Below are 25,000 nucleotides of genomic sequence, written 5' to 3'. Positions count from 1 at the left end.
GGAGCATGAGGAGCAGAGCGATGGCTTACTTTGGGATTTTCTTTTTCGTATCTTCTTATAGATGGAGTCTGGAGGTCGTTAGATTTGGGATTGTAGGTTGTCAGGATAGGCTACCCATTATCCATCCATCAATTAGGTTATTAGTCATGGATGAGCACGAGATTGTCAGAGATTTTTATCTTCCATTAAATATCCTCGAAAATCGTGCCTGACAATATCACCTCATGGCATATGAGGGGCCCACCTATCGATGGCATGGGCTGACAAGCAAGAGCTGAGAGTATGGAGGATTTGTCTTACTTATGATTACTTCTATTTATTAATGAGATAATGTGACTGGCTATAAAGAGGCATCATGGGGACTGTTGGTCAAAGCTGGCAGTGGAGGCCGATATGGGATCAGTGGTCGAGGATTTATCAGCTGAGAGTGGATCAGCAGCCAACGTAGAGGCCAAGGCCATCACGAGACTCGTAGGTCGAGATGAGATTTGGACGAGCGCAAGGAGTGCGGGCACCCATGGGTAGAGACTGAATACGTGGAGGCATCCTCTCTCTTTCTTCCTCTCCTACCACTTTTTCTTTTTCCAGCTTTTTCTTCCTTTTCTTTTTTGACTTGTTGTATTGTTCATGATGGGATAAGAGGGGGAGAGGCAATTCATGCCTCCTGCTAAATCTAAGTAACTCAGGTTGGCGCAGTTCAAAAGTCCTCCATCCACATCTTCGGCCTAGTACCAAAATACCCCCAACAGTACTCTAATTCATACTCCACAATTTCGATGAAGAAGAACCACGATTTGGATGGGAGAAAGAATTCTAGAACATGCTGGACTCTAGTAAAATCTTGGAAAAAATCCTATAAATCATCATTCCACCCCCTCTAAACATTCCATAATTAAAAAAACTCCTTTTAGAGCCACCAATTTTAAGTCTTTCCACTAAGAATTATATGGATTTTTCCATCAATCTAGCTAGGGATTTTGCTTGAGTTGAGGTAAGGGCCCTTGATCCATCTTTTCATCTCTTTTCTAGTACCTAGGCCATCACTGTTGCTTGGACTTAGGCCATCAAGTTGTTGGATTTCTTTTAAAACTAAGATTCCCTATTTTGGATTCTTTTCCTATAATGCCATCCACTATCACTGGCCACCGACTGCTAGTTTGGGCCGATCTTCATCGCTTCCTTAGGTGCTTCGAGACCTTACATGAGGCAATGGTTGTCGGCCGAAGAACTGATCATGATAGAAGGGAAAAAAAAAGGAAGAGGGCCAAACCTCTCCATCCCCTATTTTCTTCTTATCTTTTTCTTAATCGATTGACCACCATCACTGGCTGATGTCACGGCTGGTACTGTCAGTGGTCACCATTCACAATCACCAGCCTTTCCATGATGGAGGAAAGAGAGAAGGCTCCTTTGCTTTAGAGAAGAAGAAGAAGAGAACATTTTCTCTCTCTTCTCTCCTTATGTTCTCTTCTTTCTGTTCTTGATCTTTCTCTCCTCTTTCTTTCTTTTCTACCTAACTAAGGGGATCTAGTAGTGGGTCCCGGGTTAGACTCTAAGTTAACACCTAATAGAATATTTTAGACTAGCCAATTTGTGATCGTCCTATATTTTGAGCTCCACCCATCAAGGATCGGGCATCCTTGAAACTCATAAATTGATGATCTTGTCTTGCCCTTCTTGCTTTGGTCTGACATGTTTAATGATCCATTGGTTATCTAGATCTAAATCACTTAGGTTATTTGAGATGCTATTACTTAGTTTGTTGTATCCTAGATTTGCTCTATAATTGATTTTAATTATTATAGACTTTATAAATATTAGATCGGTTCTATGGGCATGCAACCAAGTGGACAAAAAGATGTTGAGCAAAAGATTGACGTTCTAATCCCTAAATTGAGATAAATTTCTAAATATTTATTTATTAATTAATCATATTTTAAGTACGATAAGGAATTTGGGATTAAGAGGAATTCAAAAATTAGAGTTTTGAAAGTAGGAATCTAATGATAATTATTATTTTTTATGCTGATGGTTAATCGAGAATGTATTAAAATTATATCGTTGAGCGGATATACTAGTCATAGATTAATAAATCATATTCTAGAGTTTATCATCAGTAAAGATAAGAATTCTTAAGCATTGATTATCTACTTATATAAAAATTATTTTTATACATAAGTGATTTTCCTCTATGTGGTTTTTGATAGCTATATGCTATATACTTATTCCTTAAGTATATATGGCTTTGTTACCTTTGTATGAAGTTATGTATCTATAATACTGATCCTAGTTTAGATGGATTTTAGTACTCATGTACATCAAATTTTGCAAAAGAATGATATTAAATTATAATCATTTGACAAGTATAAATTTAAATTATTTGGATGAATGATGGATTAATATAGTACTCTGGGCTAGTCATGTTGTTGATCCTCTGTCATAGTGGTTATGATAGTTCACAGGACTAGTCATTGTATTAATATTCTATCGCAAATCAAAAATGTAATTATAATTATAATACAAAGCCTAGTATATAAATATTATCGGATCTGATATATCATAATTTGAGACAATTATTTGATGTGGTCTATTACACAAAAAGATGTATTTGTTATACATATTTTATAATCATAGCATCTTATAGCATGGGACTTATATGAGTAACAATACTTAGTTAATTCTCATTTATTATTATTATATTGATGATGGTGTGGGAGAATTATTATTGGATTATAAAGCTCACGACTCTTTTCTTCATTTTTTATTTTTAGAGTTACAGGATATATGTATTTGGCTATGGTTGGGATCATGGTTAAAAGGATTGATTAGACAGAGCATTATCAGTACCAATCCAATGATTGAGTTTTATAAATTATGCAAGATCCAATTACTGAAAAGATGAAAAAAAGCAAAAGTAGGGTTTATATCTCATTTTCTTTTTTTGATGATACAAAAATTAAAGTATATAATTTTTATTTATAATAGTGAGGTCCGTATACAATTTAGATCGGATTCTTCTCACAATTTGAATATAACTAGCTTTTGAAAAACAGACATAACTAGTATAAAAAAATATAAAAAAAGCTAAATTCCTATAAAAGGTATATCTCAACTCTTATATCAACTTTATCTTATGTCGCTATTAATTTTTTTTGAATTAAGAGATGTGTCCAATCAAAATCTTTCTCAAAAATAAAGTTTTTAATTTGATCGATCTGTTTCAAAATCAGGCATAGATTTTGAACTTGATCATTAGAGGTATAACCTCCATTAAAAAGTACCATGATGTCATAAATTTTAGAAAATTATCTAATTATTTTTTAAAAAAATATCTCAATCAAGCATTGCATGATCAAATTGTGGCCTTCATAATTATAATGCCCAATTCAACTTTTTAATATGACTGATTTTACCTCTACACTCTTTTTAGTTATACTCGTAGTGGTAAAAATGATTTATATCAAATCTGATGATCCTTCTGAATTAATTTTATAATAATTAAATTAAAAATAATATTATATAAAAAATAAATTAAGTTAATAATTTTAATATAATCATATATTTTTAAAAAATAATAAAATTATATAAAATTAAATAGGATTAAGGATATTGGGATACAGAGATGATTATTTTTTTTTTTCAAAAAAAAAAAATTGTACAACTTAGGGCCAGATACTTAAATTTATATCTATATTTTTTTACTTCAGGATATGAAAAAAAATCAGATGGACATCACCTGATCCTTGGCTTTTGTTTCTCTCACTGCGACCCACCTCCTATCGTCCCATTCCTTACCTCTAACGCCGTGAGTCCTCATCCTCCTCTCCGGTACGATAGGTGGATGGCTCGCCGAATCACCGATACGGGACGACATTCGCCGTATCTCCACCATCTGACCGTTACGTTCCGCAAGCCTCCAAGCTCTCTCTCTTTCGAGCACGCTCGTCCCGCTCGCCGCCTCCCACGTGCATCCGACCACAACGGTCACGCGGCTGTCAGCTTAGCCCACACCGTGCTTGATGTGACCCCACTCCCATGCTCTCTTTGGAGGTGTGGTACGCTCCGCAAATTACATCCCCAGGAAGTTAGAATCAACAAGATTCGCGGAATGGTTTTGAGTCTTTTGGCAGGGTAGTTTTCCAGTTGGGGGAGCATCTTTCGTTGATGTTCTCTCTCTCCTCTGGCTTCCCGAGCTTCGGTTTCCGGTCCGACCACGATCCGCCCCACCCGCCAACGGTCACATTCTCGAGCAGCGCCCCGAATTACAATCATACCCCTAAATGTTTTACTCAATGACAACACTGATCTCGGACTTACGACGCCCGCTAGGATTTCTACCTTTAGTTGGCACCGGAGAGCATCCTCAAACAAGCTCTGTGGACCACCTTGGCACAATCACTCCGGCTTAATTTTCCCTTTTTTGGTTTTCTTTCTTGTTCATTCCACGCTGTCATCACCAAGCACTGGGCCCCACCATGGACTGGCTCCAGGTTCGAATTTCTCAGCCACCAAGGCAGGGCCCACCATACATGGAATTATTATCCTTTACAGAAAGAAACATGGAAGAGACCCGGATCTCGATCCAACGGTCGAGCTCTCGTCATCATCGAATGCTTTTATTCCTTGGCCGCCGTTTGGGGACAAGGAACCGAGGGCATTATCGTCATTCTCGAGAGAATGGCAGGCGCGTAACCGGTGTAATTTAACAAAGAGCTGATTGAATTCCATTAAAATACCGAGTACCAACGAATGGTTGTAGACTTGGATCTTAATACTCCACGAAGAATTCAAATTATTACAGAATAATAGAATAACTGGGGACTATAGTGCCAAAGAGTTGATTAAATTATATTAAACTACCAGGTACCAACGAGTGGTTGTGGAATTGGATTTTAGTACTCCTTCCGATACGGACGATAACACGAAGATTTCAAATTATTACAGAATAATACAATAACCGGGGACTATAGTGCCATAGAAACTACACTGCCTCTCTAACTGAACGTTTTGTACTTATTTTCTATTTTTCCCTTTTTTTTTCTCCACCTCTTCTCCTTGGATTCTTTCTCCTTTCCCGTCTCCTGGAGCCCCAGACCATGGTGCTTCCGATCGATCCGCCACCGGAGTAGGGGCCGCCGGGAAATGGCGGGATCGCCGCAGAAATCCGGAACCGCCGATCTCTTCTCATCGCCGGTCAGGGTTTCGGCAGCTTCGTCCCCTCCTCTCCCGCCGTACTCTTCTACACCACCACTGATTCTCGCTAACTCGACGGCGGCGACGACGACGACGGAGTGATCGATTGGATTCCGGACAGGGCGTCTGGTCTCTGGCGTTGTTCCGGCGGGAGCTCCGGCCATGGCTGCCGGGGGGAAGGGGAATGTGGAGAGGGTCCGGAGAGGGCTCCGGACGGCCTTCTTCATGTTGATAATGGTGGCGTCGCTGCTGGTTTCGTCGGCGCCGGTGCTTGTAGCCGCCGGGGACGTGACGGTGTCGCTGGCGCTGGCGTCGAGATTCGCGTGCGCGAGGTGCTACAGCGTGAGGGGCCACCTCGAGAGATACGGCTTCAAGAGCTCGCTGATGGATATACCTCTTGTTTCCATCGTCCGATCTCTTGTGATCACATGTATAGTTTTGTTCTTCCTTCTTCCTTGGATCGATTAATTTCCTTTTCCGTTGTTTTCTTTTCATTTTTTTTCCTTCTTTTACGTTCTTTTCTGTCCAATTTTCGTTGTCTGATTCCTCCATGATATGTCGCGAAATCGGCAACACTAGCGTAGCCGAAAACGAATTTGGAATTTTCGATATTACTTCCCAATTTTTTACTTTTTTATGTTGGTGTTTTGCTATCATGGACAGAAGATGACTTCTAGTTTTCAAACTGAAAGCGTAATCGTCTTTACCTTTTGTAGTGAATGATTAGAATTTTAATAATTTTTGAGCTTTGAGCCGAAAAGGTTTCTTTGTTTCCTATTTTGGGTCTTTTTCCCTCTTGTTCCTTCTTCTTCGTTAACTTTGCTTTTTCTTTGTTCATCTTAGAGCTGTGTAAAAGTTTTTTTCTCTTCATTGTCATCATTTTCCCCTTTGTGTTTCTTGAAGAGGTTAAACTCTGTTGCAAGACGACTTTCAAATTTTTCTTTCATCGAATGTAACTGTAGATAGGATCGAGATAAAAATTTGCATCTTCTCTAATCGGTGAATCCGAATTCGGTACAGTAGTCTGAACCCTAGTTTCTTTTAACATATATTAAATAAGTTTTGAACTTTTCACTCCAAATAAAACCTATCTGTAGGTTTGAAAAGTTAGGAGGACTTTTTCTTTTCATTTTTTTCACATAGACGTTGTTTAATGTATCACTCGACGACGCTTACATTTCTTTCCTCCTTTTTTCTCTCTATGTTGCCATTTGCTCAATTCTTTCCATTGGAACATGTTGTGTCTTTTTAATAAACTGAAAAATCCCCTCTCAATGAATCATTAGCTATATTTTTAGTTAAACCAACAATCTTCACTATACTTTCAGTTTGGATACATGAAGTGCTTTCATGAAATTAATTTGTCCATGCTGCACGAATGGTGATGAATTGAGTCTTATTAAGTTATGCTTTTTCTTTTTATAATAATTGTAAAGATTTTGGCTGTTATAATATTCATCAAGTTTCTGTAAAATTTTACGAAGTGTAAACATATTTCAAAGCACATGTTATTCATGAACAGAAAAAAGAAAACAATTATTTTTGACCTGTAAACCATGTCTTCTTCTGTCTTTGCATATTAACGACTAATCGTAATGAGAAAAATGTTCCAGTTAAGTTACTCAAATTCCTTGACAATACATCTGGTTTTTCAAAGTATTTATGTCCAATACATGATCATATTTTCTACTTGCAGGTGTTTATTCTTTGTGTGATAGTCCTGGGCTTTCTTATGGTCCATATCTTGGAACAGTAACGCTCTGTTCCTTTGCTTCGGTGCTGATCCTGTCAGTTAAGGCTTGTGTTTTCACTCCTCTCTCTGAATTAGAACCAGAATCTTCGCGCTTATTGGCGAGAGAGAGACCGCATTTAAGAACATCTTGGGGGATGCCTGTTCTTTTCGTTTCTTCGTTGGTATTTGCGCTTGGTCATGTTGTAATTGCTTACAGGACAAGCTGCAGAGCACGGAGGAAGCTCTTGTTTCACTGTTTAGATCCAGAAGCAGTATGTTTGTTTCATTTACATTTTTCTAAATGTTATTTTCTCAATTTAAATGCTTTTATGTGCTATATTTCTCCTATATGAGTACCTTGGGATTAAATTTTGTATACTATTATCCTTTGCAAACTTATTTATATAGACTGTTGTGCTATTATTTTATACAGGACATACACAAAGTTTCATTTTTAACTGCAAATATATCATATGTAAACATAGTGGCACTTCAATTTTGTTATTTTCAATATCATCAAGTCATCAAAATATCACCTCCAAAGATGAATTTGTTGTCTGCATATTTTTTTGACTTCTGATGTGTTTATCTTGTAGAACTCTGAAATGCTGTTAATATCCTATATATTTTATTATAATTAATTTGTTCATTCTACATCTCAGGTGCTCACATGCAAGAATGTCTTTTCTGGATGCCATAAGGTCCCTCGATCTCCGACACCCTGTGGAAGAAGTTCAAAGAGTGACAGTGAAACGAAAAGAAAAACAATAGTGCATGATGAGGGTGACCTTCCAATCAGTTTTCTTGCAGATACTGATAGCTTATTCATTCCCTGCCATGGGCTTACAGTTCATTATAAGCTCAGCTTGTCTGACTCAACATGCTCTCATTCTTTAGCCTCCTCAACCTTTTGGGAATCTAGTCCTGATGCGAGCCCACTAAGCCTTTCCTCTGCAAAGCTTAAACTTGAATGGCCTTTGACAATTCCATCTAAAAGCCACTATCATCTTAACAGAAGCTTCAGTAACCAATTCCAAAATTCGTCTCTGTATGCACCACTGTTAGCAGAATCTGCAACTCCACCTCCATTCTATTCAGATGAAATTCCTTCTCTGAGTCTTGATGATGGCAAAAGTGATGGATATTCATCTAGCTCTGTTACTCTGGGAACCTGCCTAGAGGATAGTGGGAAGCTTGCTGTTGTCTTGGTACACGGGTTTGGGGGAGGGGTGTTCTCATGGAGGATGTGATGAGTGTGTTGGCTCAGCAGATTGCCTGCACTGTTGTGGCTTTTGATCGGCCTGGGTGGGGATTAACATCTCGCCCGCGCAGGAAGGATTGGGAAGGCAAGCAATTTCCAAACCCATACATGCTAGAATCCCAGGTGATTCTTCTACACTTCATATCCAATCTACACATTGCTGTTCTTTCAAGTCTTTTGCATAGGGGTGTGTGTGTGCATATATATATGTATGTATGTATGCACACAATCTTCAGCACATGTGGCGGGTGCTCTTTTCCAGTAGCTTGGTGCTCCATCAAGGGAAGTTGATCACTTGTTTTGTTATTTTTAAGTCATTAAAATCTTTTTATATATTTTCATTTCATGCCTTTCTAGGAAGAGAAAATCAATCTGTTAATCTTTTTTTCCATCCATTTCTCTCTGGGTACTGTTATGCTGTTCCTTTCTGATATACATGACACTTCAATGAATTTTCATTAGTTCTCGAAAAGTCTCCACCTCCTGCCCTCAGAATGGTTTGCTTTACAAGCCAGAGGTTATCAATTGATGCTGGAAACTTGTATGGTTAATCTTACTTCTGTAACTTGTTTGTATTTTGAGTTTGAGTATGGGATGAAAACTTTGTCAGTTCTCTTTTGTTGAGATGCTTTCAATGTGATTTTTAATATTGTAACTCTGATGTCCTTATTTTTGTATAATTTCTGAATTAGTTACCTGGTGTGCTATCTTGTATTCTTGTTTTCATATCTTCTTAGGTTTCCATTTGTTTATAATGTACATTTTTCTTAATTATAGATGTGAACTAATTGCAATTCCTAATGGAAAGTGCCATGGCATGATATATAATGAAATCCAAAATCCTTGAGGGCCATATGTTGTATGTGCGCTACTCAGGCATTGCATCATTTGACTGCTCTTCAAGGCATTCTTTCCTATAGTTTTTTGACATGTTATTCTGATGATCTTTGTTCTTAATCATGTTACGGATTGTGAAGAAGCTTATGCTTTGTTTTAACATGTGCAGGTTGACCTCCTTATTTCTTTCTGCTTAGAGATGGGTTTTTTGTCTGTGGTTTTGGTTGGACATGATGATGGAGGCCTTCTTGCTTTGAAGGCTGCAGAGAAAATCCATGCCTCTGGTCAATCTTCCAGTGTAGTGACTGGATTTAGCCTTTGATGGTATATCTTGATATTATTGTGATCTAAACATTCTTTATTGTTATATCTGTATTGAAAATTTCCATGTAGAAATCATGTAAATGGAATTTCTAATTGTATACGGTGCCATGTTATTTACCTTATTTTGAAAAACCTTCTCTGTTTCAGTCCTTGGATGTCTGTGCAATGTCAGTTTCTAGTTTACACCATGCTTAGCTTTTGCATTTGATAATTTAAAAGAATTGCTCTTGCTATTTTTGGTTAAACATACAAAAAAACATTCCTATGCAGATTACTTACAAAGCCATGCTTAGTGATGGTTCAATTTTTTTCTTTTTTTTTTTTTTTGTGGGGGTTGGGGGCGGGGGGTCCACTAGCTCGGTTTTTTAACTTAATGCTTGCATCTCTTAGATGGAAGTCATGGGTGTGGTACTTGTTAGTGTCAGCTTAACAAGAGAAGTTGTTCCTGCCTTTGCTCGAATTCTCTTGCATACTTCACTGGGGAAGAAGCACATGGTCTGTCCTTTGCTGCGTACTGAAATTACACAAGTCATCAATCGCCATGCATGGTATGATGCTACCAAGCTAACAACTGAAGTTTTGAGCCTCTATAAGGTATGACTGATACCTACTCTTTTTTTGCACTTTTACTTCCCCAAGAATAATGTGTCCTGGACTAAAAGCCTACTACTTTCTTCTTCTTATCAAGAATATATTGATTTAATGCTTGACCTTTTTTTCAGTCTCATAAACTCTTTGGAGGATAAATTTTCTTTTTCCTCCCTCAGACTTTATAGTGTCCTCGGGGAATGGAAATAGTTGTAGCCAAAAAAAAAAAAAAACAGTGGTTTTATTGATTTGTTTAACATTGATGTCTCATGTTGCAAGAGTGTTAGGTCCTAGCACAATTCTGTGGCAAAAGAAAAAATTTGTGAATTCCCTAATCACCTTAAATCGAAGTGGGGAATTTCTTGCATTGCATATTATGCCTATCAAGCATGTAATATTTCATTTTAAATGTGGAATATGGTGATGTAGTTTGCGTGTGTGCTACTAAAGCAATGCTTTTGTCAAAATTTCCAGCTTCATTGTATCATATATCTAGTGACTAGAGGTCTCTCCTGACATTTCTAAATTCTTGAAATTGACCGCTTTTTGATGTTATGAAACATGAATTGGCAATATTATATTCTCACCATCTTTTTATTACTTCTGTGAACATGCATGATTGTTGTATCCTCATGAAATGTGGTTTCTTTAAGTAATATGCCTATTCTGCTCAACAAATGTTTTTTCTGGGAGGGTGTTGATTCTGAGTCTCCCATAATGGAGGGTACCAACTTGTGTGTTGCATGTTAATATTTGCTAGAACACCACCTTTGTCTGTTTACGAAAATGTTAGTTACTAGCACATCCCCAGCATGCATCAAAGCAGTTCAAGTTTACTTTTTAAGGACTGTCTAGATCTTATGATAATTTTTGACATTCAGAACCATTAGGCAAATGACTAAAGAAGCTGATATTTTAGTAGCTTAATCTCCCGTTTCTAACTTAGTGGAGAATCAGATAAATGTCTATATAATTAGATTAAGCTTTGTGATTGCTTGAAAATACTATGTGATCTTTAGTGTATGGTAGTGCAACTTCATTTCTGAGTGGAGAGTTAGAATGGTCACTTTGATAACTAGATTCACGTTTTTTTGTTTTCGTGCCAAAAGTTCAAGATAGGGAAGGGATCAACTGATAAGTGATAACCTTGTGCTCTAGAGTCCACAAAGTTAAGTATATGCGATACTTTCATAGAGCAAATTGGAATCTAACTGCCAAAATCTATTCTGACATGTAACACGATATTTTTTTTCTTTTGGTGAAGTACATACAATAATTTAAAAATATGAAAAGAAGTGTAATAGGAGTAGAAGGGTAAAACTGCAAATTTTGGGCTTTTGGGAGGTCATATATACAGAGTCTACTTTTCGTCAGAAGGATACAATCTTATGAATTATCTAGCATGTGCAAAAAAATCCTGGTTATTAAAGTTGTAGTTCCTGTTTATGCATAAAAGAGTGAAGCTCGCCTATGCTTTTGCTCAAAACTGATATCCCTTTACAGGCCCCATTATTTGTGGAAGGTTGGGAGGAAGCACTACATGAGATAGGACGTCTGTCATTTGCGACAGTTCTTTCCCCACAAAATGCAGCAACATTGCTGAAATCAGTAGAAGACCTTCCTGTTTTGGTGGTAGCAGGTGCTGAGGATGCACTTGTTTCTCTTAAATCAGCTCAAACCATGGCTTCACAGCTTGCAAATTCGGTAAGCTTTTCCACTGTTATATACTTTCGGAGAACAGCATTATGTTCTCATCTACTGTATAATGTATTGTTGGTTATGCTGAAACTGCTGTGCATCTCCTGTATATTTATCATTTGAATGGAGTAGTTATCAATGTAATGTAGTTAATAATGGAAGTTAGAACTATCCTTCCATTAAAAAATATGTAGTATTGTGCTTGTATCTTAATTTGTTGGTGGCAAGTATATGTTTGTCAGTGCAACTTGACCTATACAGGTAGTGATTGCTTGATTATGCACTTGTTTCTGATCCTGAATACTCCTGAACAATTCCCTATATTTATCATTTGAAGGGAGTATTATCAATGTAATGTAGTTAATAATGGAAGTTTAAACTATCTTCCATTAAAAAATATGTAGTATTGTGCTTGCATATCCTAATTTGTTAGTAGCATGTATATGTTTGTCAGTGCAACTTGACCTATACAGGTAGTGACTGCTTGATTATGCACTTGTTTCTGATCCCGAACAATTCCCTGTTCCACTTTGAAAAATGTGTAAAATCTTGTTTCTTTGATTTCCCCCCTATTTGCATGCCCATTCCTGTTATATTGTCTGCTGGTTTAGATTTAAGCCCCAAGCACTGACATACCTAGCTCACCTTCAGACATCACACTGCTACTAAGGTAATAGCAAGTGACCATACTAAGGTATTGCGTTCTATACATTTCTATCTCCATGTAATAGCAAGTGATTCTGCTACAGAAGATGGTTTGGGCTATTGGGGAACTGTTTAATGTAGCTTTTTTTTTTTTTTTTTCTAAATGATTTTATTAATCCTTGTCCTGTTGCATGATATTTTGCAGAGGCTCGTCGCGATATCAGGGTGTGGGCATCTGCCACATGAGGAGTGCCCAAAAGCACTACTTGCGGCTCTTGTACCTTTTATTACTAGATTGCTGCCATCAGCAGGCACCTTGCAAGAGTAGTAGCATATTTTATTTATTTACACATTTATTTCTTGTTTTTGTTTTCCTTCACATGGGAAGGACTAGAGCTCTAACCTATTTCTGTGGGGGGGGGGGGGTGGGGTGAGGGGGGTGTGCTGTCTAGTTTTAGGAGCCAGACCCAATATTCAGGGTTACCAGAGCTCCCTTTTTTTTTTTTTGTCATTATCTGCTTGTATAATCTTTTTCTGGAATGGGTAATTGTGATTTCCATGAATCAAATAGATTTGTACAGTTTGTGGGGTTAAAACCAAGAAAAAAAAATTGTGTTTCTGTTTGCTGTGTTTCATTATATAGCTAGTTTTCATGTGCATCAAAATAAAAGGAAGGGGGCAAATTAATAGAAAAAGAATGCGGTTCTTTTCATATAAATTTCTGACATGTCTTTTTCCCTCCTTAAACTAGTCACCAAATATTCTTGCATTTGTTACAGCTGATCTGGCTACAATTCTTACAGGATCATGTAAGGTCGACCCACAACATAGTGGGTTTGTAGTGTTATTGCTCTTTCAGGAATCGTTCCATAGTTGATGTAATCTACGACGACCCTTGACTGAAGCAACTGATATGGGTGGGACAGAATAGGGCGCGGCACATTTTAGCCCAATAAGTCGGCTTAGCCCACATCTCTGGTTCTTTTTGCTGCTTCTATAAATGGAAAAAAAGGAAAAAAAAATGGTGTGTTTAACTGCAGTCCAACTCACGTATCTGCTACCACCAAGCACCGTACAAGTGCCAACCCGGAATCCGACCGATCCTGTTAATCGTGCCTCTCTAAGCTTGTGTGAATGCCGGAATTACCTGACAAAGCTGTGATTAACAAATTCCTGCAAGAGTTGCGCCACGGTATAGCAGAAATCGCACGACGAAATGTAGCAAAGATGTGCCATGGTGACTACATCTACCGCATCTGCTATGTTAGTGAGGGGATTAATAGAAGAAACGACATTATTTGGGTAACACTTCTTTACCATTTGTCTTTGCGTGCGCGCCAGTTTTGTAGATTTTTTTTTAAAATATTTTTTTTAAAAAACTCTTTTCTCAATCTATCTGCGAATCCAATTTATTTTCGAAATTATCCTAATTGTGGTGACTTGACAGTGATGTGGCAAAATCGCATGTTAAAGATATGATCTTGGACATGAAATAATAAAATCGTACGTAGAAGATACGATTTATGGTGAAATCGCATCTTCAACATGCAATTTCTTCTACTTTTTTTTTTCTTCTCCCGCATCGCGTGACTGACCTTTCTCCTTTTTTTTTTTTCCACTCCGTTCTACCGAAAAGCACAGACAGAGGGGCACAGACGGTCACCAATGCTCGCATGGAGCCGTGAAGGCTCAGATTTGTCGAGGCCGGAGGAAGGAAGGGGAAGGGATGACGGTGGTGTGGGGCCGCGGAGGGTGCGGGGGCAATCGCACGGGGTGTGAGAGGCACAGGAGATGTCTGGGGTCAGGGAGGGGGTTTGGTGGTTGCGTAGAGTCAGACGTGATGGGGATGACAGGTGTGGTGTGGATGACAGTGGGGCGGGATAGGGTGGGGCCACGGCCTGGGCCTCACGAGACGGCCACAGATCGTCGAGGGCGTGGGGGGGCGGTTGGAGGGCAGCGAAAGGAAGGGAAAAGGAGGGGAGAAAAATGAATATATATATATATATATATATATATATATATATATATATATATATATATATATATATATATTTATTTATTTATTTATTTATTTTAGTGAGGGAAGAAAAAAATATTATTATTTTATTATTAATAATAATTAAAATAATAATAAAATATTATTATTTTATTAATAATAAAAAATTATTATTTTTGATTAATAGTAATAAAATGTTATTATTATTTTTGATTATTTTTACTCAAGAAATCTGAAATTTTTAAAATATTTTTTAAAATAATTTTTTTATTAATAATTTAAAAATATTATTTTTAAAAATAATAAAATATTATTTTTTAATATTATTATTTTATTATTATTAATTTGAATAATAATAAAATGTAATTATTTTATTAATAATAAAATATTATTATTTTTGTTAATAGTAAAATATTATTGTTTGATTAATAAAAAATATTATTTTAGTAATAATAATAATAATAATTAATAATATTTTTATATTATAACTAAACAATATTTATTATTAATCAAAAATAAAAATATTTTTTATTAATAAAAAATAATAATTTATTATTATTTAAATTATTATAAATAATAAAATAATAATATTTTTTTCCCTTCACCTCTCCCACTGTCGACGAATCCATGCCCTTCCATCCTCCGCCCGTGCCCCCTCCATCCTCCATCTGCACTCATGCCGACTATTAGTGCTCCCTCACTCACTCGGTTCCACCACCCACCCTCTTGCTCACCCATGGTGCCCTCGTCACTATGCCCCCAACCAAGGGAGATAGAAAGTCTGTGGATTCTCTGCTTACACATTATCTTTTTTATATAATATTTTATTTTTTAAATTATTTTTTATTATTTTTTATCTCTTCTCCCTTCCCTACTTTTATTTTTTAAAGTATTATTTTTTTTAAAAAAATACTATTTTATTATTATAAGAAATAATATTTTTATTATTATTTGAAAATAAAATTTTTTAAATAATATTTTATTATTAATTTTTTAAAATATTTTTTAAAAATAATATGTTATTATACAATTAGTATTTTTAAATTATTAATAAAAATATTATTTTAAAAATATATTTTAAAAAATTCAGATTTCTTGAGCAAAAATAATCAAAAATAATAATAACATTTTATTATTATTTTATTAAAAATCAAGAATAATCAAAAATAATAATAACATTTTATTACTATTAATCAAAAATAATAATATTTTATTATTAATAAAATAATAATATTTTATTATTATTCAAATTATTAATAATAATAAAATAATAATATTTTTTTCTTTCCTCACCAATTTTTTTCATTTTCTTACTATTAATAAAAAATAATAATATTTTTATTATTAATAAAATATAATATTTTATTATTAATAAAATAATAATATTTTATTATTAATAAAATAATAATATTTTATTATTATTTAAATCATTAATAATAATAAAATAATTTTTTTTTTCTTTCCTCACCAAAATTTTTTTTTCATTTTTTCTCTTCACTTCCTTCCACTGCCCCCCACCCCTGGCACTCCTTCGACGATCCACGACCACCTTCTAAGGCCCAGGCCACGGCCTCGCCCCACCCTGTCGTCATTCATACCGCACCCGTCGTCCTTACCGCATCCAGCTTTGCGCAACTACCAAACCCCCTCCCCTCCCCCGGCCCCATGAACCTGAGTCCCCCGGCTCTGACGCCACCAACTCCCCTCCCCTCCTTACCCCTAGATGCCTCCCGCACCCCCCGCACCTTGTGCAACCGCCCTCACACCCTCTGCGGCCTCACACCACCGTCGTCCCCTCCCCTTCCCTCCCTCGTCTCCAGTGAACCCGAACCCTCGTGGCTCTGTGCAAGCATCGGCAACCGCCCGCATCCCTCTGTTCACGCTCCTCGGTAGAGCAGAGCGAAAAAAAGAAGGAAGGCCGACCATGTGATGCACAGGAGAAGAAAAAAAAGACAGGAGAAATCATATGTTGAAGATGCAATTTCACCTGAAATCACATCTTCTATGTACGATTTTATTTTTTATTTTATTTTGCCTATGAGGTGCCATCTCAGCTTGAAATCGTATGTTGAATATGTAATTTTAAGTCCGAAATTACATCTTCAACATGCAATTTCACCCACATCACTGCCAACTCACCACAATTAGGATAGTGTCAGAAATAAGTTGGGTTTGGGGGTGGATTGGAAAATAAGTTTCTAAAAAAAAAATATTTAAAAAAATCTCAATTTTGTTCCTTCGATAGCTTGTAAGCTCCTCCCTGCACCTATTTTTGGCTCACTTTTAAGCTCCTTTCTATGCCTATTTTTAGTTACTACTTTGTGTAGCAAGCATTGCTTACGCGAACTTTGCAAACGTGAAAATCTAATTCTTTTTTTTTTGGTACAAATGGACGGTCACACTATTCTGATGCAAGAGCAGCTCAAATGATCAAAATACAAAATATTCCGCAAGAATGACGGAGAGACATCCCCTAGCCTCCAAATCCAATCCCCCAAATGCTCTGCTACAAAGGCAGCAATCCAGTCTACTGTGCTATTCGCCTGTAGACATGCCAGATAGACGATGCAGTGGATTGACAAAGGAAAGTTCAAATGTTATGGATCAGCAGATGAGCCTCCTGGTGCTCCGAGCCATCGTGGATCCAGACAATGACGATAGCAGAGTCGTCCTCGATAAAGATCCTCTCCGTATGAAGCTCTTGCACAACAAGGATGATACCAGTCCAAGCAGCATGAAGCTCCACTCTCAGAACTGAGGGCTCATAGAGATGGAACCTTCCAGTTGCTAGCAGCCGAACGTCAGGACTGCGGATGATGAAACCAGCTCCGGCTTTGCTCCTCCTGACACTGTCATCAAAGTTCATCTTGACACACTTCGAGGAATGGGGCTCTTCAGAGATAAATAAGATCCGTCGGGGTGCTGCAGGAGCAGCACGGGAGTCTCAATGGTCGGAGGTATCAAGGGGACCAGTGACAAGATCGAACCGAAAGTACTCCACAATGAGGCAACAGGTTTTCTCTAGCACCCTATGCATAGAAACCACCTCACCATCGAAAATAAAGCAGTTCTTAAAAAGTTAGATTTGATAAGCTATATAAATCATCTGACCACCGTAGGAGTGCTCTCCCTTAGTCTGACGGATCATGCTCAGAAAGGACTCCATCCACGGGCCACTACTCGACTCCCAGAGATAGATATAGGCCTGTCTCCAAATCAGCCTCGTCTGTGGAGAGCGCAGGACGATATGCTCGATCGACTTCTCTTTGAGCCCACACATTGGACAGAAGATTGGAATGTCCATGCCCTTTCCTCTGAGAAGAGTACACATCGATAGCCGATTTCAGCCAAACTTTCAACGGAAAACCTAATTCCTCGAGAGGGTTCGTCTTATACAGATTCACAGTGCTATCGCATTGGCATCAGCCTAAAAACGCCTCGAATAGATGGCCGCTCCGTACTGCTGTTACTGGCCGGATGATAGGAGCAAGCGAGCGTTGATGAACCGGGAGGAGGTGACCAGGCCTGGTTAAGGATATGAACAGCAAGTGGTTGACGTCGACTATTCATCGCGGTACCGGCTCTTGCTTAAAGAGATAGCCGTCACTTTCCGGAGACTTGAGAGGTTATTTCCTCGCATCTTTGATGCTGTTAATTAATTGGAAGATCACATGAACTGGGGTTTCCCTCTGGTCGCACTCCTTACCCTTGTAGTGGTTTGGATTGGAACCTAGTTAGTGGTAATCTCTTTCTCACGCGCGTGCGCCCAGGCCTCGTCTATGTTCGGCAAATTTAACCCCGATAGGGTGGGATGGGTCCAAGATACTCGCCACCAGCTTGGGTCCTGCGAATAAGACGCCCATGAAGAAAACCCTAGACTGCGCATCTGTAATTAATATTGGGTTACTATAAATAAAAATATACAAATGGGAAGTGGGATGGGAGTGGAGCGCATCGACGAATGCTCGCTCGCTCGCTCCACAACAAGAATTCCATCTTATCTTATTAGGGTTCCCGTTTATTCTACTTGTTCTTCTCCTTGGTTCGTGTCATATCTTGCTGGTTGGGGATTATGTATATATAATATATATATCGACACAGAAATAGATAGATATAAGAGAGCGCCAGAGCGAGCGGAGGAAGGCGAAGGGAGCTGGGCGGGAGATGGGGTTGATATCGCTGGATGGGGTTCGGGACAAGAACGTGATGCAGCTCAAGAAGCTCAACACCGCTCTCTTCCCCGTTCGCTACAACGACAAATACTACGCCGACGCCCTCTCCTCCGGCGAGTTCACCAAGCTCGGTCCGTTTCTCTTTATCTTGATCAGATCTTTCTTCTTCTCTTTAACCATCCGTCAATAGATTGGATGTGGATAATGATCTTGTTCTTGTTTGCTTGGTTGCTACGTGCGATCGATCTTGACGTGTGGATTTGTACATTGGGTTAGTTGTTCTTGATTTATCTGAATCTTTTGGGGCCCGCCTTTTTTCTCTTCTTTCGATCTACATTTGAGCTTGAGCTTTCTCATATTATTGTTTTCTGATGGGTTTGTTTTGTTTTCTTGCTTCATCCAAATATAATTCTAGTGTTTGGCTTATCTCATTACATTCTTTGTTGTTTTTCAGGATCTAGAATCGAGCTTTCCTGAATTATTTTTCCTAGGGTTTTTACGTCGTGAGATGTTGCGGTACGTTGGTGTGACTTGAGATTTTGATTGTACGAATTAGCTTTCAAGACTTTCTGCGAGAGGATTTACATTTTTAGGATTTTTTTTCTTTTGATGATTGCTTACGTTAGTGTTTAGGATAAACCGGTCCTTTGGATGGTTTTCGAACCAAGTCGCCAATATGTTTTCCCCGCTTTGTTTCTGCTGAGTACACATTCTTTGTCTTTCCTCGTATTACCATTGTCGTTCGTCCGGTATTTCGTGGTTGTAATTCCTTGTCCTGTACCGGTGGGTGCTTTGCAAGTCACTTTGGTTTTCTTAATTAACTTAGTCATGTCACTATGTGTGAAATTGCTTTTACGATTTGTCCCTTAGAATTTATTAGAACTGGACTCGACGGTTGACAAGTTGTTTGCTAAAATTTTTAAGAAGTTCTATTTATTCAAATGAAGAGCAATCAACAGGCAATTGTAAGTACTTTTTTCACTACTAGATTATTGACTTTTGCCATGGTGCTGCTGATATCATTAGATGACATTTGTAGTTTACACATTTGTTAAGTAATTGTTCTAGGTTTAGGGAGTACATAGCTTGGTTATGTTTTTCTTTTACAATCATTTACTTCTTTTTTGGTTAAGCTCTAGAATGGGATTATAACTTGTATTGATAACTTAAAGTCATAAATATATTGTGTTTTCTTTGCCCACCAAAGAACAATTCTCTTTCAACACAGGCTTTATATAGTAATGTATTCATAATACATATTTTACTAGCTTACTTTTTGAGATGCAGAATTCCAACAAAATTTATAATGTTTTAAATGCATGTTTGGTATAATACTATTTTAAAATGGTGTTGACTGGAGAACTTTAATGTCATAAGTCATTTTTGTTTTCAACTGACATCCTAACAATCAAATGTTGCAGTGTCCTGCTGGGATCATGGTATGGTTACAATAACATTTTCGTGGATTTTAGTTTCAATTGTTGCCAATGAAAACTTAATATTTATCTTTAAATTTTACAGATTGCCTATTATTTGACATAGTTCTACTCTTCTGTAGCTTATTACAGTGACATATGTGTTGGTTCAATAGCATGTCGCCTTGAGAAAAAGGAAGGAGGGGCCATCCGTGTTTACATTATGACATTGGGAGTTTTGGCACCATACCGTGGGCTAGGAATTGGTAAGCATATGGATTCCTCTTGTATTGTCTCTGTTGTCTGCAAAATGCTGTAGAGCACCTTTTGTTTAATGCATTTTTCTATTTTCGTCTGGTAAAATATGTGGACATAATGTGCACGTATATTTGGTAGAGTATTTTTTTTTCAAAAAAAAAAAAACTTTTCATTGCTGGAAGAGAACTTTCATTCTGAAAACCGAAACATATGATGACTGTTTTTCAACTTCTTGAGATAAGAGTCATATGATTTAATTAATTGAGCTTTCTCATGCAGACTAAACACCGAATATCTCAAATTTTCAATTCCATGGAACTAGATCTCTTTATTATCCTTTTTATATAACAAAATATTTGCTCCTAAAGTTGGATTATTTCATGCTTACCAAAATAAAATGTAAAAAGTGATGTTCTTGTAATAAAAAAGATTTGTTCCTCCATTTGAGCAATCAATTGTGTTCCTGTAAGACTGTAGTTGACACTATCCTTATGATATCATTTTTATTAACTGCTACCCTGAACCAAAAACTTCATCCTTTTTTGTAGCCCTTATGGTTGTCTTAAAATTTGAGGTTTGATTCTGTAAATTTCTGTTGCGTGGTTGTGGTCTTTATTTCATTAATAGTTGCTTGGTTTTTTCTTCATTCTTTTTTTTTATTGTGGCATTAATATTGTACATAAGGATATTATCTTTTGATAATCACATAGCCTGTGTCTCTTCAAATTGGAATCCTGTTTGATCACCAAGTTATGTTCTTGTAACCAAATAGATTTTATCCTCAAGGAAGGCAATCAAATTTATTATTTTGGGATATGTTATAATACCAAACCAAACCAAATTCCTAGATAATGTGTAGTCTGAACAATTTTCCCCCCAATTTAGTAGCCCTCATGAAAATCTTTCACTTAAACTGGATATAGATTACCTTCATATTTCAACATTTAATTGTATATCTTCTGGCTGGCAATTTTTAATTTAATGCATGGCCTGTTTTCAATATTTTTTTCTACTTCGGCATCCATCATATCTTCTAGGAAGTAATGTTATTTGCTGAGTCTGATTTCTTGTGACATCATGTAGATCTAGTGGGATATTTCAAGTTAGTTCATTCATTTGGGCCAAGTTGTACCTCATTGTCATCCTAGCCTTTGATTTGAGTATATGTTGTCTGTTTTATTACTCTAAAGGTCATTGGTATGAAGTACTTATAAGGTACATTTTTAACCTGGCTGTGGCCTAGCCTTAAAAATCTGGAAGGACTTTGTTATCATTATTTAAAAAAAAAAAAAATGGTCAAACAGGTCAAGCATGTTAACTTGAAAAATTACCTCACCTATGGTGACTATCATTCATTGTGTAAATTACCATGTGAAGTTAGGTTGCGATAATTTTTTTAATAAGCAGTTTTAAAAGCCTGGCATGGTCTGTTGTTATATAAGTAACTCAATTGTAATACCGCATCATGTGGCCTGAAGCTTACAAGTTCATTTGATGTCAAAGTATGATCTATTGCAAGCTTGTCATGCTGTTATCAGATTTTGTTTTAACATGAAGTCTTTTCAAGCAAGTAGTGTAACTTTGATATAGTTGCAGAGCCCCAGTGTAATTCTTCATTTCAAGAGCTCTTCATGGCTTATGCTATCAAAGGAGTTTATCAAGTAATCATTGACACGACACGTGAACTACAAGATAGCACACCATGAGATGCCAACAGGCATCAGCTTCCATAAGTTGCTATGTGCAAGTAATGCAATTGAGGCATTGCCTTTTTCCATATTACTAGGAAAGAGTCTCGTGTTATTTTGATGCCACCTTCTAACTTTGGTCTTGTTTGAGAAATTTAAGCATGAAAAAAAGATAAGAGAAGCAAACAGGTAGACCCATTGCAGATGATGACTCGAAGAAAGATGCAATACTAGACTTTATACATCAATATACACCTGCAAGGGAAAGAGAAGAAAGGTCTCTGATTATGAGGTTCTATCAAAGACAAGTCTATATATAACACAATTAACAAAATGGAGATGAACTCCAAGGGCTTGCTGTCATGGGTATAGGTCTAGCTATTCAAGTATAGAAATATCTGGATGATCCAAACTAGGAACTTATTGAGCATCAATAATATAGAGGAGGAAGTTTTTTTACGCATAATTGCATTTATTTTTTCTCTCTCTTTTTTTCTCTTTCATTTTATATTTTTTGCTGGGTGGGATAGTTGTTGTTGTTGGTGGCAGTGGTAAAGAATTGAAACAGTAAAACTGACTTAGGGTGAACTGTCATGTCATACATGTATGATTGTGCTCCATCATTTTTGGATGTATTTTCACTCTGCTTAAAAAGCCATTTAGTTTTCTTTCTAAATTCTTTTGATATAAATGCAATAGTCAAAAATTTATTGAAAAATCCTGTATGATGATTTTAGATAAGTCGGTCTAAATAATTTATTTCCTATTGAATTTGATCAGTTGGTAGAACATGTCAGGTATTATGATTACCTATTATTGTCATAGCAAGAAATTCTCTGTAATTTTGTTATCTCAGTTGCAGTGTTCCTCTTAATCAAAAAGAAAATACATTCAGTGATACCATTGAATGACATACAAAAGTTGCTGCATATATTTAGAGTTTGCAAATTTTTGATTGTCACTAGATTCTTTGAGGTCTTGTTGTATTCTAAATTCCTTTGTTATTTTAGTGGTTTTCGTTATATTGTTGATAAAACCACATATAAGCTCGACATCACACTCCATTACAAATTATGAGGACAAGAAGAACATTCTATCAAGCCTCATATGGAAGCTTTGGCTTTTCTGTTTTTTTTTTTTTTTTTTACCTGCTACATGTTACATTGTATTTTTTTAGAACATTTTTAAGTGCTTGTCATAAAAAGATGGACTTATATGACGCCAACTTGTGATACTGCATATACTTTTGATAGCATTACTCTGTTTCTACTACATTTATTGCACTTTGTTTCCATCATACCTAGCACTGGCCTTATCAATGTCGATATCTGAACTGCAATATAATAATGTTAAGGGTTGAGTGAATGCGAGCCTTCCAGGCTAAACTTTTGGTGCAATATGGTCTGCCAATCATCTGTTATAAAGCTGAAACCGTGGTAGATTTAATCAGTCATACTTTCCTGCTATTATGGACTCTTCGTAGTTCATAAATTTTGTTGATAATCTGGTTCACATAATTTTTGTAATTGAGTTTAGACTGAACTGGCAGCCTGAATAATGTTTATAACGAGGTACTAATTGCACTCTCTGGGACTTTTCATCTGTAGAGCCTCTTGTTTGTAGCTGTTTTGCTGCCATCTGCAGCCTTTTTCAAACTGCCACCTGCTATCTTGCATTTTGCATGGATATATGAGATTTTATGGATGAATTCTGAAAGTTTTTTTTGTCTGTAAATATCAAATTTCTTCAGCTGTAGCATTTGTCTAAAAATTCCATGTGCCTTTCACAAGTAAATGTTGATAAGGTAACTTGATTAATCACAGGCTACTTTATTGTTGCATTTATTTTTTCTTTTTTTTTTTTCCCTCATGACTGTCTTCGATTCTGCTGGAAGTATGTGCCTATGATTTTTTCCTTGCCTTATTTTCTTGGTTTTCACTGATGGCTGCTATGCTCAAATGTTTGTAGAGCTTGATGAATCTTCATGTTGTTGGTGTCCCGGTAGCTTAGTAACTCTAACAAGTTTGGCTGCAACTTTTGGCTGTTAATATTGCTAGTCAATTAGCTTTCACCTGTTGATCAGCCTTCCATGCTACCATTTTTCATTTGATGTGTCTCTGGATGGTGCTCATAATAACATTACTGTTTTCATAATATATGTGGGTGTGTGACTGTGTAGGGTTTAAAGAAATGCCTTTACACCAACAAATTTAACATTGATGATTGAAAAATGGAAATCCAAACTGTTGGATATGATCTTTCAGGCCTAAAATATCTACTTATAAACAATCATATGTTTTTCTAAACTTCTAGCCTACCATTCAATTACAACCATACATATGGCTCGAGTTGATGCACAGGTTTGGGCTTAGGGGTTTTCCAAAACATATGATTTTATGTACAAGGTATTTTAGCCTTCTATATCACATCGAATGGTTAAATTTTTGTTTTTTAATCACCAACACTGATCTGGTGGGTGTAAGTGAAGTCTTTTGTTTACATCACATGTATATTACAATGGCTTCTATATATGTATATTCATTTAGACTACATTTAATTAGAGGATAATTTGGAAGATTGTTAAACCATTTATTCCTCCTCATTCAGCCAAAGGCATATGTGAGCACCTGGATAAATCATTTTTCAGAAGGGCAGAAGAAGTTGGTCCGCAATAATGTGTTACTTTTTCTTCTCCTAACCCATTTACCTCATTTAACCTCAGAATAATTTACTCATATGGAAGGGTGGAGCAGTTTGACACTACTCTTCTCCTTCAACTTGGTCCATTTAACCCAATTGATCTGGATTCTTTTTAACCAAATGCAGCAATAGTGCTGCTGGCTTAGAAGATAAGCCAAAAATTCATTAGTTTCACCCCAATGATAAATTCGGAACCAAGATTCCCATTACCATGAGTCTGATATACTGGGGAGGTTCCTATGCAACAGGACCAGACTCATGGTAATGGGAATCTTGGTTCCGAATTTATCATTGGGGTGAAACTAATGAATTTTTGGCTTATCTTCTAAGCCAGCAGCACTATTGCTGCAGTTGGTTAAAAAGAATCCAGATCAATTGGGTTAAATGGACCAAGTTGAAGGAGAAGAGTAGTGTCAAACTGCTCCACCCTTCTATATGAGTAAATTATTCTGAGGTTAAGTGAGGTAAATGGGTTTGGAGAAGAAAAAGTAAC

General features: G+C 36.8%; 2 protein-coding genes across 2 annotated transcripts in view; both read left to right on the top strand.

Annotated features, from left to right (window-relative positions):
- The first annotated feature begins 4,994 nt into the window (after positions 1-4,994).
- Positions 4,995-12,690, top strand: LOC105047761 (uncharacterized). Its single transcript, XM_010926827.4, is given in 8 exon segments — positions 4,995-5,623; positions 6,890-7,197; positions 7,588-8,167; positions 8,170-8,309; positions 9,193-9,321; positions 9,738-9,941; positions 11,439-11,639; positions 12,484-12,690. Coding segments are annotated over 8 exon segments (1,953 nt in total). The 5' UTR covers positions 4,995-5,355; the 3' UTR covers positions 12,607-12,690.
- A 5,504-nt stretch (positions 12,691-18,194) lies between these two features.
- Positions 18,195-25,000, top strand: part of LOC105047763 (uncharacterized) — an 8,944-nt gene continuing 2,138 nt past the window's right edge. Inside the window, exons 1-2 of the mRNA XM_010926829.4 lie at positions 18,195-18,577; positions 20,005-20,127. Of these exons, the coding sequence (XP_010925131.1) occupies positions 18,439-18,577; positions 20,005-20,127 (262 nt within the window). The 5' untranslated portion in view covers positions 18,195-18,438. The remainder of the gene's footprint in view (positions 18,578-20,004; positions 20,128-25,000) is intronic.

Source organism: Elaeis guineensis, chromosome 6 (assembly GCF_000442705.2).
Source record: "Elaeis guineensis isolate ETL-2024a chromosome 6, EG11, whole genome shotgun sequence".
NCBI classification, from domain to species: Eukaryota; Viridiplantae; Streptophyta; class Magnoliopsida; order Arecales; family Arecaceae; genus Elaeis; species Elaeis guineensis.
Note: the sequence above shows the minus strand (reverse complement) of the source record. Positions and strands in the feature narration are given on the sequence as shown.